At 44.5% G+C, this 13,861-nt stretch overlaps 1 protein-coding gene across 2 annotated transcripts in view; it reads right to left on the reverse strand.

The window, feature by feature from the left end:
• Positions 1 to 13,393, reverse strand: part of LOC311145193 (oxysterol-binding protein 2-like) — an 82,585-nt gene extending 69,192 nt beyond the window's left edge. For both annotated transcript variants that reach the window (XM_084181405.1, XM_084181404.1), the window contains exons 1-2: positions 13,105 to 13,393; positions 3,904 to 4,112 (exon numbers count right to left, since the gene is read on the reverse strand). In XM_084181405.1, coding sequence (XP_084037531.1) covers positions 3,904 to 4,112; positions 13,105 to 13,370 — 475 coding nt within the window. In that variant the 5' untranslated portion in view covers positions 13,371 to 13,393. The remainder of the gene's footprint in view (positions 1 to 3,903; positions 4,113 to 13,104) is intronic.
• Positions 13,394 to 13,861: the final 468 nt, after the last annotated feature.

Here is a 13,861-nt window from a genome sequence, read left to right on the forward strand (position 1 = left end):
TAACAACACATCCACCACGCTGACCCTCAACACGGGGGCCCCTCAGGGGTGCGTGCTTAGTCCACTCCTGTACTCCCTGTTCACCCACGACTGTGTGGCCGCACACGACTCCAACATTATCATTAAGTTTGCAGACAACACGACAGTGGTAGGCCTGATCACAGACGACGATGAGACAGCCTATAGGGAGGAGGACAGAGACCTGGCAGTGTGGTGCGAGGCCAACAACCTCTCCCTCAAAGTCAGCAAGACAAAGGAGCTGAACGTGGACTACAGGAATTGGAGGGCCGAGCACGCCCCCATTCACATCGACAGGGCTGTAGTGGAGCGGGTCGAGAGCGTCAAGTTCCTCAGTGTCCACATCACTAAGGACCTATCATGGGTCCAACCACACCAACACAGTTGTGAAGAGGGCACGAAAACGCCTCTTCCCTCTCAGGAGGGTGAAAAAATGTGGCATGGGCCCTCAGATCCTCAGAAAGTTATACAGCTGCACCATTGAGAGCATCTTGACTGGCTGCATCACCGATTGGTATGGCAACTGCTTGGCATCTGTCCGAAAGGCGCTACAGAGTGTAGTGAGTACGGCCCAGTCCATCACTGGGCCGAGCTCCCTGCCATTTAGGACCTCTATACCAGGCGGTGTCAGAGGAAGGCCCTATAAATTGTCAAAGACTCCAGCCACATAGACTGTTCTGTCTGCTACCGCACGGCAAGCGGTACCGGAACACCAATTCTGGGACCAAAAGGCTCCTGAACAGCTTCTACCCGCAAGCCATATGACTGCTGAACAGTTAATCAAATGGCTACCCGGACTATTTGCATTGACCCCCTTGTTTATTTATTTTTAAAAACGGACTGACATTCTTGCACTGGCTTTTTATACACACACTCACTGGACTCTACCCACACACACTACACTGACACTCAAACACACACTTCACATACGCTCACACACACACAAAAGACACACATGCATATTGATGCCACACACACTCTGCTACTACTCTGTTTATTATCTATCCTGAATGGCTAATTACTTTTAACCCTACCTTCATGTACATATTACCTCAACTACCTCGTACCCCTGCACATTGACTCATTACGGGTACTCATTATTTTACTGTGTTATTATTTCCTTTTTTTATTTTTAACTCTGCATTGTTGGGAAAGGGCTTGTACGTTAGCACTTCACGGTAAAGTCTACACCTGTTGTATTTGGCGCATGTGACAAATAAAATGTGGTTTGATTTGAATGTCCCCTTGGCCTACTGGCCCTCTCCTCAGCACTGGTTTCCTGGGATTCTCCTGTATAAAAGACATCAGTGGGTACTAGTCTAGCACCTCCTCTTCTAACAGGAAAGGCTGTCTCGAGGACATTATAAAGGCTCAACACAACTGATCCACACTTCCATCTGTATCAGTCTATCCTAGGGTAGAGTGGATCAACATAAATCCAGCCTATATCTATCTGTTTGTGGGTCTCTATATATCTATTTATCTCGTATGTGTGTGTTTCACTGGCTCTCCTCTCCTGCCTGGTTAATGACTCTACAGGGGAGTGCTGTGCTGGTGTCCAGTACTCACCACCCACAGCCTCAGACAGACGGACAGCAGAGATGGCTCAATTACCACACCTGAGACTGAGGGGACCTAACACTCACGCCACGCACTAGACACACTCAGAGACAGACACACAGGCCTGGCTACACAAATACACAGGGTAGAGCCTAATGTTGTAAATACAGAAAACACACCGTCTTTTGTGTAGTTTCAAACACACGTGTGCCAGTCTAATTGTGAGTGACGAGTGATATGTTTTCTTCACATTCGCTCTCTTTCTCTCCCTCTCTCTGTCTCGCTTGATCACTCTAAAATTAGAGAGCTGACTTTAAAATGGAGGCCAGGGGAATATATAGCCTGTCTTTCTAGTGACACTGTGTACTGTAGTTAGTAGACTAGAGCAAGCAGGGGTTGGGCTGCTGCCAGGCAGGGTTAAACGTGAAGATGAAAGGCCCTTCCAGGCTTTTCCCACAGCCTTTTGACCACAAACACCAATCACAAGCAACAAGAACGAGTCCATTTGGAACGGAGAGAGAGTCTGAATTAGCGGCTGGAGAGAGTTCTGTTGTCAAGAGTCTGAATTAGCTGCTGGTTCTCATGGTAACGGTAGCACCATACAGTAAGTAGTCTGTGTTCCAAGTTCCTCACTGAGAGAGAGGACAACACTGCCCCCCTGTGGCCACAATGGGGACTCTACAGGGTTTTCTAATAAGAACGTTGACCAAACACCGGTGGACACCAGAGACCTGAGCAGAGGCTGTATGTCAGATATAGCCGGTCTGTCTGGACAGAGTGACATACTGAACTGCTGGACCATAAAGTGAGTGACATACCTTTCACCTACTGGGTATCTGTTCAACTAAACTAACAGACCTGTCAACAAGACACACATTACGTAAATCCTCCCTCTGTAAACAATGACAACCTCCTTCTCCCATTCCCTTGCAGGGTAATCTATCTATTCCACCTTTATTAAGCCTTGTAAGTTATCGAGATCAAACTCTCTTTTACAATGATTGTCTAAATAAATCTATTACCAATACAGGACTCACAGTGTGAAGTCACTTTACATTTAATGTGTGACTGAACCAAAAATGCAACTTTTCCTTTTGAAAAATGGTCTATGTGGCATCGTTATGAGTCAGAAACATTTATTCTAGTGTCAAAATTGACTACAAAGTGTAAATAGGATAATTTTGGTCATAAAGTCAGTCTCGTCCAAAACAGAGGTTTGCAAGATAACAGGGGGGACAATTATGTCACGGAATTAAAGGTACCGTAACAGTTTTCCTTGGGTTGGGTTTACTTCAATCCTGCCCACATGCCCACAGCTGGCAGCAGCCAAGTAATCAACAATTCGGAGCGCAGCTGCACGCAAACTGATCATAATGGTCCATGGTCAATTTGGTTTGACAGTTGGCAGTAGACGGGTTGGCTGACAACGTCACGAAAATGATGCACGCGCATCGATGTGGCCGGAAGCCGCAAGTTGTTAGGATTCTAGCAACAATGAAAAGAAGCTGCCATGTGGGGGAATTGTAGGTTGCTTGTTTCAGCTAGTTTTGTCTTGTTCTTGATACCATGTCTGGTTTTGAGGTGTTTTTACTGATTTAATGTCAATGCTAATATGGCAAAAATTCGCTAGCTAGCTAACCAACAACTGTAACGATGTTTTTGAGAGACAACACGTGCTCATTGTGCAAATGTATTTATGACTAAATATCATTTACATGTTGTCAACAATCTAAGCCAACCCTGTCTGTTTTTCCCCATAGTTATGTATGTGTTGGTTTTGTTGCTAAACAACCAACCCGTCTATGGGGCTAGTTAGAGACCATCAGTAAATTACACATTGTACCTGGGACAATAATAAAAAATGTAAATAGCTAAAAATTCCAATGATTTAAAAACCTCAAACCAACTATCAATTGTAGAAATTCTTATACAAATATTGAAAGCATTTAAATGTGACAACTAAAAGGTGTGCAACATGAAAATATGGTCCCACATACATTGTGTAATTTATTGACGGTCATAGATAGGCTATCCAAAGTCACACCAACTGTGTCACGGTCGCAAACCTGCCGGCTGAAGCTAATTGGCAAAAGAAGCTTGACAACTAGAAGCTTGACAACTAGACACAAGACAACTAGACACAAGACCTGGAAGACTGTTTCAAGTTATCGAGAAGGGTGAGTGACTGTAACTGTGTATGCCTCCAAAACCCAAATCTCGTTCTCAGTTGCATTTCCTAATAAGGAGAATTGAAAACGAGGCAAATTCAGCAAGTTCAGCCTCCCTTTAAAAAGCATAATATTATTAAACAACATGCATTCTTACCAGACTGGTCATTCATCATGCGGATGGCTTTAGCCTTGGCCAGCTCCAGCGCTGTGACCCATCTCTGGCGCTCCACCTCCGTGCTGGCCTTCAGGTGGTAGGTGCGCCCACCGCTGCTCAGGACGATGTTACAGGCGTCCTCCGTGTCGATGTGGGCCGTGGCCAGGTTGATGGTGCCGCGACACGTATGGGCCATCTCTGCCTGAGTCCTGAAGGGGAACAACAACACAGACAGACAGAGAGACAGAGAGAGACGGGGACACAGACACAAGAAACAGAGACAGACACAGACACAGAGAGAGAGGGAGACGGACAAGGACAAGACACCAAGTCAAAGAAACAGAGATGGAGACACAGGGACAGAGACAGACAGAGAGAGAGAGAGAGAGAGAGAGAGAGAGAGAGAGAGAGAGAGAGAGAGAGAGAGAGAGAGAGAGAGAGAGAGAGAGAGAGAGAGAGAGAGAGAGAGAGAGAGAGAGAGAGAGAGAGAGAGAGAGAGAGACGGACAAGGACAAGACACCAAGTCACAGAGATGGAGAGACAGGGACAGAGACAGGGACAGAGAGAAAGGCTGATTAGTAGTCAAATCCCAATGCTTTGTACCTACTACTAGCCTACTGTAACGTTATGTCTGACTGGACACTGTATGCAGTCGCTTGATAAACAGTCATGACAAAACACTCAATTATTCCGATATTTGGCGATGGGGCCAGGCTCAGGTACAGGTTCAGGCGAGAGGAGGCTAATAAGCAGGGAAGCGAGGAAGCAGAGGGATAGAGAGAGTCAGAAATAGGGACACATGCAATAGTGAAATTAAAAGTGGCTTTGAAAGTTAAAACAGTCAAGAGACATCCTTGGCTTACTGTCTTGTAGCCCGTATTAAACTACTGTGTAACAGTGTTTTCTGTTCCCAGCATGTCTATGCTTGTGTATATGTATACATGTTCGAACACACAAAAACTAGAGAAGAGGCAGAATTTGAATGTCAGTATCGTCAATCACTCAACATTTTCTGGTTGCTGTGTGCGTGTGTGTGTTTAGGGTTGTATTACTAACCTTGCGGGTACCGGAAATCCCCACAAGGATAGTAAAACAAGGAGAAATCTCCCTCGTGTGGACATTTCCCAGGTTACAATTGGGGTTAGGGTTAGAATTAGGGGTTAGGTTTAGGAATTAGGGTTAGGGGTTAAGGTTAGGTTTAGGGAAAATAGGATTTTGAATGGAAATCAATTTTAGGTCCCCACAAGGATAGTAAAACATATACTGTGTGTGTGTGCGCATGCACTTTGGGCAGAGGACCTAGTGTTGCACTTTCAGTGGGCCACAGAATGTTGGATAACAAAGTCATTGTGTGGCTCCAAGCCCCCATGGTGGACAAAACCAAACAATGAATAACAACACTGCGCACAAAGGACAGAGAGAAAGAGAGAGTGAGAGAAAGAGAGAGTGAGAGAATTGCCTTGGACCAACTCGTTTCCACATTTATAATAATCATCATTAGTTTGAGCTAACCATAGCTGCTGGCCTATCATCAGAGAACAGATTGAGGTGAATGAAATCCTTAAAATCCTTGATGCAGATAAGTCCTCAGGAGAAGCGTAGTACAATTAATCAAACAAATAGTTTTGTCTTGGAGGTACATTGGGACACTTCAGTCAAACTTGTATTTAGTATTGGCTAGGCTGTGTGATAGGACCAGGGTGTCTGTCTAACCCCCCTGTGACGACAGACAGGCTGGTGAGTAGAGCAGCAGTTCAGTCGCAACTCACAAGCTTTATCCTCAGCAACCCAATACGGAGCATTTTAATGTGAACAGGCTCAAAGAATAACAACAGACATTCTACAGGGCAAGGGGCTGGGATGGGCTGTGTGTAGGCTATCTGTTTGTACACAGTTGTCCAAGTCCCAAACATAAGTTACTTAGTATCAGTTGCAGTTCCCTGGTGCTATGTCCGATCCTGACCTCCTGTAATGGTGAGAACAGCTAAGCTCAAGCAGCTTCTGAGGGGGTAATACAGCCCATGTCCCATGGTGTGTGTGTGTGTGTGTGTGTGTGTGTGTGTGTGTGTGTGTGTGTGTGTGGACGTGTTTAACTATACTTGTGGGGACCAGAAGTCCCCACAGGAATAGTAAACAAACAAAAATTTGACCAACTGGGGACATTTTGTTAGTCCCCAAAAGGTCAAATGCTATTTCTAGGGGTTTTAGGGTAAAGGTTTGAATTAGTGTTAGAATTAGGTTCAGGGTTAGGAGCTAAGGTTTAGGGGTTAAGGTTAGGTTTTTGGGTTAGAGTAAGGTACAGGTTAGGGTTAGGTTTAGGGGTTAGGGAAAATAGGATTTTGAATGGGACTGAATTGTGCGTCCCCACAAGGTTAGTTGTACAAGACTGTGTGTGTGTGGGTATACCTAAATGTATCCAAACATCCATCCTCATTGACCCCTGCTCCTCACTGCCAGAACCAGCTGTCTCACAGCACTATCCTGCCAATTGCACCAGCACACACTCAGCCCAGAGCAACAGGATCACACACACACAGGCTCATTTACAGAAACAACACACTCAACTAAACGCAGTCATGTTTAGGGTTTCTGAAATGTCTGAAAGCTTCTAAGTGCACGCACTTGTCGTCGTGTGGGGGAGAAAACTGTCTAGCTAGCCGGAACAGTGCTTAGTTTACAAGGCTAATTGGGAAGATATTTTGAGTATGTTGTGTGTGTGTGTGCACGTAGGGGGGAACAGATAGATAGATAGAGAGATAGAGAGAGAGAGAGACAGAGACAGAGACAGAGACAGAGACAGAGACAGAGACAGAGACAGAGACAGAGACAGAGACAGAGAGAGAGAGAGAGAGAGAGAGAGAGAGAGAGAGAGAGAGAGAGAGAGAGAGAGAGAGAGAGAGAGAGAGAGAGAGAGAGAGAGAGAGAGAGAGATTCTGCACCAACTAACTTTCGGGCTCTGAGGAAGGTTTAGAGTGTCTGTCTCTAACTTTTGCCTCAGGATCAGTTCTGCCTCACTGCTCCAACTGGTTCAGGCCAAGTTTGCCTTGGTAAAGCTAGTCTCTCTGTTTAGCCAAGACATGAGTAGCTGGCCAGCGTGCTTGCAAGATTTCATTCTGGATGCCGAGATTAAAGGTAAAGCTGATCCTAAACAAGCAATTTGTGGTAAACTTTTCCCTGGCTCCATCTTAGACCAGATAGGGACATGGTCATGCAAAGTCACAGGGAGAGAAGGGTTCCTCAACAGCCCAGCCTCCAGCGAGCGCTGGCTGCCCAGAGCTCCAGCTCTAACTGGGTCACACTACTGTGAGTGTGCTGATGAGAAAGATGAGATCCATTCTGATCCCTCTGCCCTGTGGGGAGGCAAGGCCATGCAATGGCCCAGGGATTACAGAGCCAAGGCACAGCAGAAGCTGAGAGAGAGAGATAAGGGCAGCGGGGCAGAGAGAGAGACAGAGACAGAGAGAGAGAGAGATATGAATCAGATAGAGGGAGTGTGAGGGCCAGCGGGTCCTGTGTGTTGTGCTGTGCTGGTAAAGCATTGAGGGGATTTTACCTGTTGTTCCCCTGAGCACCACACAACCACACAAAACACAGATCCACCGATCTGAGGGCATGTAATGAAACAGAACAGCGTCTCAACACGCTAGAAAGACTGGCTGGCACAGGCATGAGCAGACAGGCAGGACACACAGAGACAAACAGGTAAACAGAGACGTACAGGAATAAAGACAAGGACAAATATACAGTATGGTAAGAAGGGAACACACCAGGATACAAGGTGAGATAGGAGGAAAACACCAAGGGACATGTAGCGCCTAAGGAGAGAGAGAGTAATGAAAACATGAGACAAGCAAACCAAGGCAGAGATACTGTGGCACGTACAGTATGACATGACCTGCTGAAAGATTAAAGCTGAGGATATTAACTGTTTCTATTCGCCATTGTCTCACGCTCACACACACTCATTGACCTGGCGCTGAGCCCAAGGAGGAGGCCATTAATGTGATTAGACCACGTCTTCCCTCCTCTCCCCTTCTCCATCATCTCCAGCCCAGAGCGGGCCTCTGTCTGAGAAAGGCTCTGAGCCCAGTGCTGAGCAGGCCTGCCCCTGCCACTCCAGCTGGCTCTTGTATTGCCTCAACTCTTCTTTCCTCCCTTCAGGCAAGGACACAGTGACCAAAACCTGACTCTGAGTGCTGAAAACGATATAGAACCCCCACATCGCCTTGTAACTATCCAGTTAAAACTGTCTTAATACTTCTATCTCAGAGCCAAGCTGAGATGTGCATGGGGCCGCCAGGCAGTTATAGCAGGGCTCGCATAGGGCTCCAGACGTTAATGCCTTGTAATCTTTACTAAAGCACTCAGTCAGATTTCCTCTCAGGGGTAAGTAAGCTGTGATGAGAGCGTTAAAGCCGGAAGACAGTCAATTAAGAAATGAAAAATGAAAGAGGTTGTGGAGAGGAGGGGAAGGCCTTGTCACACATTGACGTGAGATAATGGTGTGTGTTCACCTCAGTGATTTACAGTACCTGCCTGATGAATGGGAAAACAGGAAACAGCCAGGGGATAGTGGGGGGGGGAGGCTGACGCGGAGTAAAAGAGAGGCAGCAAAACAAATCAAAGTTGATTGGTCACGTACACAGTTTAGCAGATGCTATAGCTGGTGCAGCGAAATGCTTAAGTTATTAGCTCCTAACAATGCAGTAAAATGTCAAACAGGTACACAAATAATCACACAAAAAATACAATAAAAATAAGAAATGTCGGAACGAATCCGATTAACAACCCAAATAGCACTGTAAAAGTCATCCAAATGCAATCTATACGTACACTACCAGTCAAATGTTTGGACACACCTACTCATTCAAGGGTTTTTCTATATTTTTACATTGTAGAATAATAGTGAAGACATCAAAACTATGAAATAACACATATGGAATCATGTAGTAGCCAAAAATAAGTGTTAAACAAATCAAAATATATTTTATATTTGAGATTCTTCAAATAGCCACCCTTCGCCTTGATGACAGCTTTGCACACTCTTGGCATTCTCTCAACCTGCTTCATGAGGTAGTTACCTTGAATGCATTTCAATTAACAGGTGTGCCTTCTTAAAAGTTAATTTGTGGAATTTCTTTCCTTCTTAATGCGTTTGAGCCAATAAGTTGTGTTGTGACAAGGTAGGGGTGGTATACAGAAGATAGCCCTATTTGGTAAAAGACCAAGTCCATATTATGGCAAGAACAGCTCAAATAAGCAAAGAGAAACAACAGTCCCTCATTACTTTAAGACATGAAGGTCAGTCAATACGGAACATTTCAAGAACTTTGAAAGTTTCTTCAAGTGCAGTCGCAAAAACCATCAAGCGCTATGATGAAACTGGCTCTCATGAGGACAACCACAGGAATGGAAGACCCAGTTACCTCTGCTGCAGAGGATATGTTAACTAGAGCTACCAGCCTCAGAAATTGAAGCCCAAATAAATGCTTCAAGTCACAGACACATCTCAACATCAACTGTTCAGAGGGGACTGTGTGAATCAGGAGGAGGTGATATGGTGTGGGGGTGCTTTGCTGGTGACACTGTTTGTGATTTATTTAGAATTCAAGGCACACTTAACCAGCATGGCTACCACAGCATTCTGCAGCAATACGCCATCCCATCTGGTTTGGGCTTAGTGGGACTATCATTTGTTTTTCAACAGGACAATGACCCAACACACCTCCAGGCTGTGTAAGGGCTATTTTGCCAAGAAGGAGAGTGATGGAGTGCTGCATCAGATGACCTGGCCTCCACAATCCCCCGACCTCAACCCAATTGAGATGGTTTGGGATGAGTCGGAACAGCAGAGTGAAGGAAAAGCAGCCAACAAGTGCTCAGCATATGTGGGAACTCCTTCAAGACTGTTGGAAAAGTATTCCAGGTGAAGCTGGTTGAGAGAATGCAAAGAGTGTGCAAAGCTGTCATCAAGGCAAAGGGTGGCTATTTGAAGAATCTCAAATATACAATATATTTTGATTTGTTTAACACTTTTATGGTTACTACATGATTCCATATGTGTTATTTCATACTTTTGATATCGTCACTGTTATTCTACAATGTAGAAAATAGTAAAAATAAAGAAAAACCCTTGAATGAGTAGGTGTGTCCAAACTTTTGACTGGTACTGTATTTACAGAGGATGAATTTACACAAGATATACTAAGAATGATATGTACAGCAGTAGATGGAGTGAGCTATGTCAACAAGGATGTATGTATAAACAGTGTAACGGAAATGCAATGTACAGTAGTATAAATATTAGAATGAGCTATGCCGAGAATACAGTATTTTCAGTCTGAGCAGAGACGCAGTGTCAGACCAAAGACGACTCAATGGAGCAAGTGAAACGTTGCAGCTCTATAAACCCCCATAAAATGTTAACTGGCTTAAACGCTGTGTGTCAGTTCAGCTGCAGGCCAGAGATTATAGTCCATGTCCACCACTGGCCTTTGACTGCCATTACCAACTTTACATATTAAGCACTGACTTCTCCATATCAGCACAACTCGACTGGGAAACAGAGATCATTTGAACATCATTGGGGTCAAATAAGCAAGTGGCATGGGTCAAGTAGGTATTGACTCACCCCTTCAGGCATAAACAATCTGCCCTGCTTTTGAAAAGGGCAACTAAAGAAATCGCATAGGCTACAACAACTGATCAATGCATGCTGTGATGCATGTGATGTAAGCCATTCTGGCTTTAACGTGCATCCATCTACAACTGGCAGGTAATCAATGCTACGTAGTCATACTACAGTAATACTATAGGCCTACACTATATGCATGTCTGACACTTTTGAAAACATAACACAAACAAGAAAAAAGGAACTGCCTGCTGCTCAGAGCAGATGAAGTGTCCATTAATGGAACGCTGGATGATTTAATGGTACAACCTGACTTTAGCCACATAGAGCATTATGTCTGTTACAGCTCTCCAAAACAAGGTGAAATAGCTGCAAGCTACTGGAGCACTGACTGACACAGAACAGCACTTCCCCTCTTTGACTCTATAATAATGAGAAAACGGGAGATGCGATGTAGGGAGTGAAGAATAGTGTTGATCTGACAGAAAGACATAGTGCATGCAATGCCTCCACCTCAGTCCTGCTGCGCCAACAATGTTTTACAATCATGGTGGTACATCAGAGAGGGAGACATCAAAGGTATGGTAGAAAACCTCCAGATATGGAGAAGACACATCATTGGCATGTTAGGGGCTACTGGTTTAATTTAGAATCACTTTCAAATTCAGACAGAGACAGACAGGCAGCTTCTGTATGCAGGCGGGCACAAACAAAGCCTCCAGCCAGACGCACACAGAGAGCTCTGCCAGGCAGAGAGGAGATGAGGGGGCATTACTCAGGCTTTCTTTTGTGGGAACATGTGCGCTCCACTGCCTCTGTGCTCAGATGTCGACAGGCTACCTTTACATCACACAGCAGTCACCTTCCAACATAATGACTATTAATAGAGGGAAGACTGAGGGGACAGAGTTCTTTCCTTTCACCATTAGCACAAACAAGAGTGGGACTTTGTCTCCCCTGTCTCAGTTTCCACTAACCCCTCACTCACTGGCTAAAGGACAACAGGGCTCTGTATGTGTGGAGGTGTGGTCGTATGCTTCTTATTCTATAGCATGGTATAAGATGTGTTAAGTGAAGTCCACCAGGTCCCATTACCGCCGACTCCTTCAGACAGTAGACCTTATACCGGTAGTTAGCCTACATTTTGTTCTGATGAGAGTGGTAGGCTACTTGTTTCCTCCAGTGCGGTCAAAACAACATTTTTAGACTAAGTAATTGTAGGTTGAAGTGACAAATGTTTATAGTGTAGCTATAACAAAATACATTAGCCGTCTCTGCTCTTTACAAACACCTGCTGGCATGAACCCCATCATTTGAGTGGTTTAAAAAGCCTAAGTTGGTTTTAGGAGCCAATTACACTTCCTCTCTACAGCAGACAAAATATGTCACATTTCTAAACCCTCATGTTTCTGGATGGACCTCATTCGCAGGATCTCAGAGGAATAGACCTACTTTCTGTTATGAACCAATTAATTAAGCACAGTAAAACTGGGTTGGGTGAACAGTTGTTACATGTGACCCACCCTCCTTCTCCTCCTGTTCAGAAGGCTGCCCAGAGGAAACTTGACTCCCATTCAGGAAGCACCTGAGCCACAGGTGTTATTAGTATAACACAGGTGGCACCTGTGCACTGTGTGGAGAGAGGATGCTGGTATTCTACAAGTGAATGTTGTTTTACTCCCAGGGACAATATACAGTGGGAGTGCATTTCTTTGAAATTCAAAATGCAATCATTTTTGTGTGTGTGTTATATGTAGCTAACAAAATAATATGGGTGGCAGAAAAGAACTGTGATGACAGAGAGACTAGTTAGCTAGCTATATTTGTGCTAACGTTAGCAAGCTAGCTAGCTGGACAAATCATTATTTCACATGATAGACCAACGCTATAAGGTATAAACTGAATACATAATAATTTCTTCATATTAGACTTTGAGTTCCATCTCTTTAGCATCAACAATGACTTGACAAGTCTACATAGATCTATACAAAACCTGGTTAGCCAGCTGAGCTAGCAACTTCTAGCAGCTAGCTCAGTCAGTGACAGCTAGGTCGTGCCAGAGCCACTCGCATTCTGTCAGCCTGTCTATGTAACGTTACTGTAGCTACAATGATTTGATCATTCTATCTCATATAGATAGCTAGCGACATAATTTTAAAAAAAAAAGAGTGATAGCTATCATTACTTAGCTAGCTAATTTTAAAGGGCTTGCCATCATGTAATATATTAACTATATGTGAGAATAGTGCCCAATGAACAGTTTCAACACAACATGATTGGGCTTGCCTGAAGTCAAGTTGGCATAACTATCTCCGTACCACACTGTAGCTAGCTACCTAGTTAGCTGTCATCATAATGAGTGTTTGCTTGTTTGACACTTGCAATAAAAGACCAAAGTGTATATAGTACTCGTAGCTAGCTAGCTAGTTAGCCTGCAATTACGGCTTATAAAAATGTATTTTAATATTATAATCCATGCTGATGCTGACATGGTTAACGTTTAATTTGACAGACAATGACACTGTAATTTAATTAGCTAGCTACACAGCAGCTAGTGTCAGCATGTTTACCTGTAATACGACAGAAGGCCATTGCTGAGGACGAACCATCGGCGTTGATACCCTTTCAAATAGTTAGTCCATTTAAAAAGCCAGCCTTTGTAAGTATCCGATCCCGGTGCTGGGGCCCCGGCAGGAGTGGACGCCGAGCTCTTCCCCTGGTCGCTCATCCTCCGCTCCGCCGCAGGTTGGGGTGTGCAGCCGGACAAACAAGGTACCGCGGAAAGAAATGACACTATCCTCCCCGAGCGACCACAGAGAGCGGTCGCTCTCCCCATACACACACCGCGGATGAGTGAGCTCGGCCGGGGAGGGTCCGGACCAGAGAAAGCAAGATTAACACTGCACGCCCCTTTCACATGACCCTGGAAACCGGAGGAAGGATGAAAACTGATGGAACTTTGCGAAGGAGGTACTGCCATGTGACGCTGCTGTCAGGAATTCCTGACTTCAGTCCTTCTGCGATTGTTTTATTTTCTATACGAAATGACCTATCAAAAAGCAAAGACTATCTCCTTGGATTAAATTGGATAGATACTGATAAAACTTAATGGATTGTTTTGCTATATAGCTGAGATATTGGAAACATTACAGACACTAAATATACCTGTGTGTGTACATTTTCATACATGTTCAGTATCAGTAGCAAGTGTGTTGTGTGAATTTTCTTAGAATTTCACTCCAGGGATTACTGTGGTTTATTTTTTACACTCAACATGCAAAATTAGTCTCCACTGATGCTGACATTTAGCAGATGAAGAACAATGTA

This window comes from Coregonus lavaretus (genome assembly GCF_964263955.1).
Source record: "Coregonus lavaretus genome assembly, chromosome: 17".
In the NCBI taxonomy this organism is placed as follows: domain Eukaryota; kingdom Metazoa; phylum Chordata; class Actinopteri; order Salmoniformes; family Salmonidae; genus Coregonus; species Coregonus lavaretus.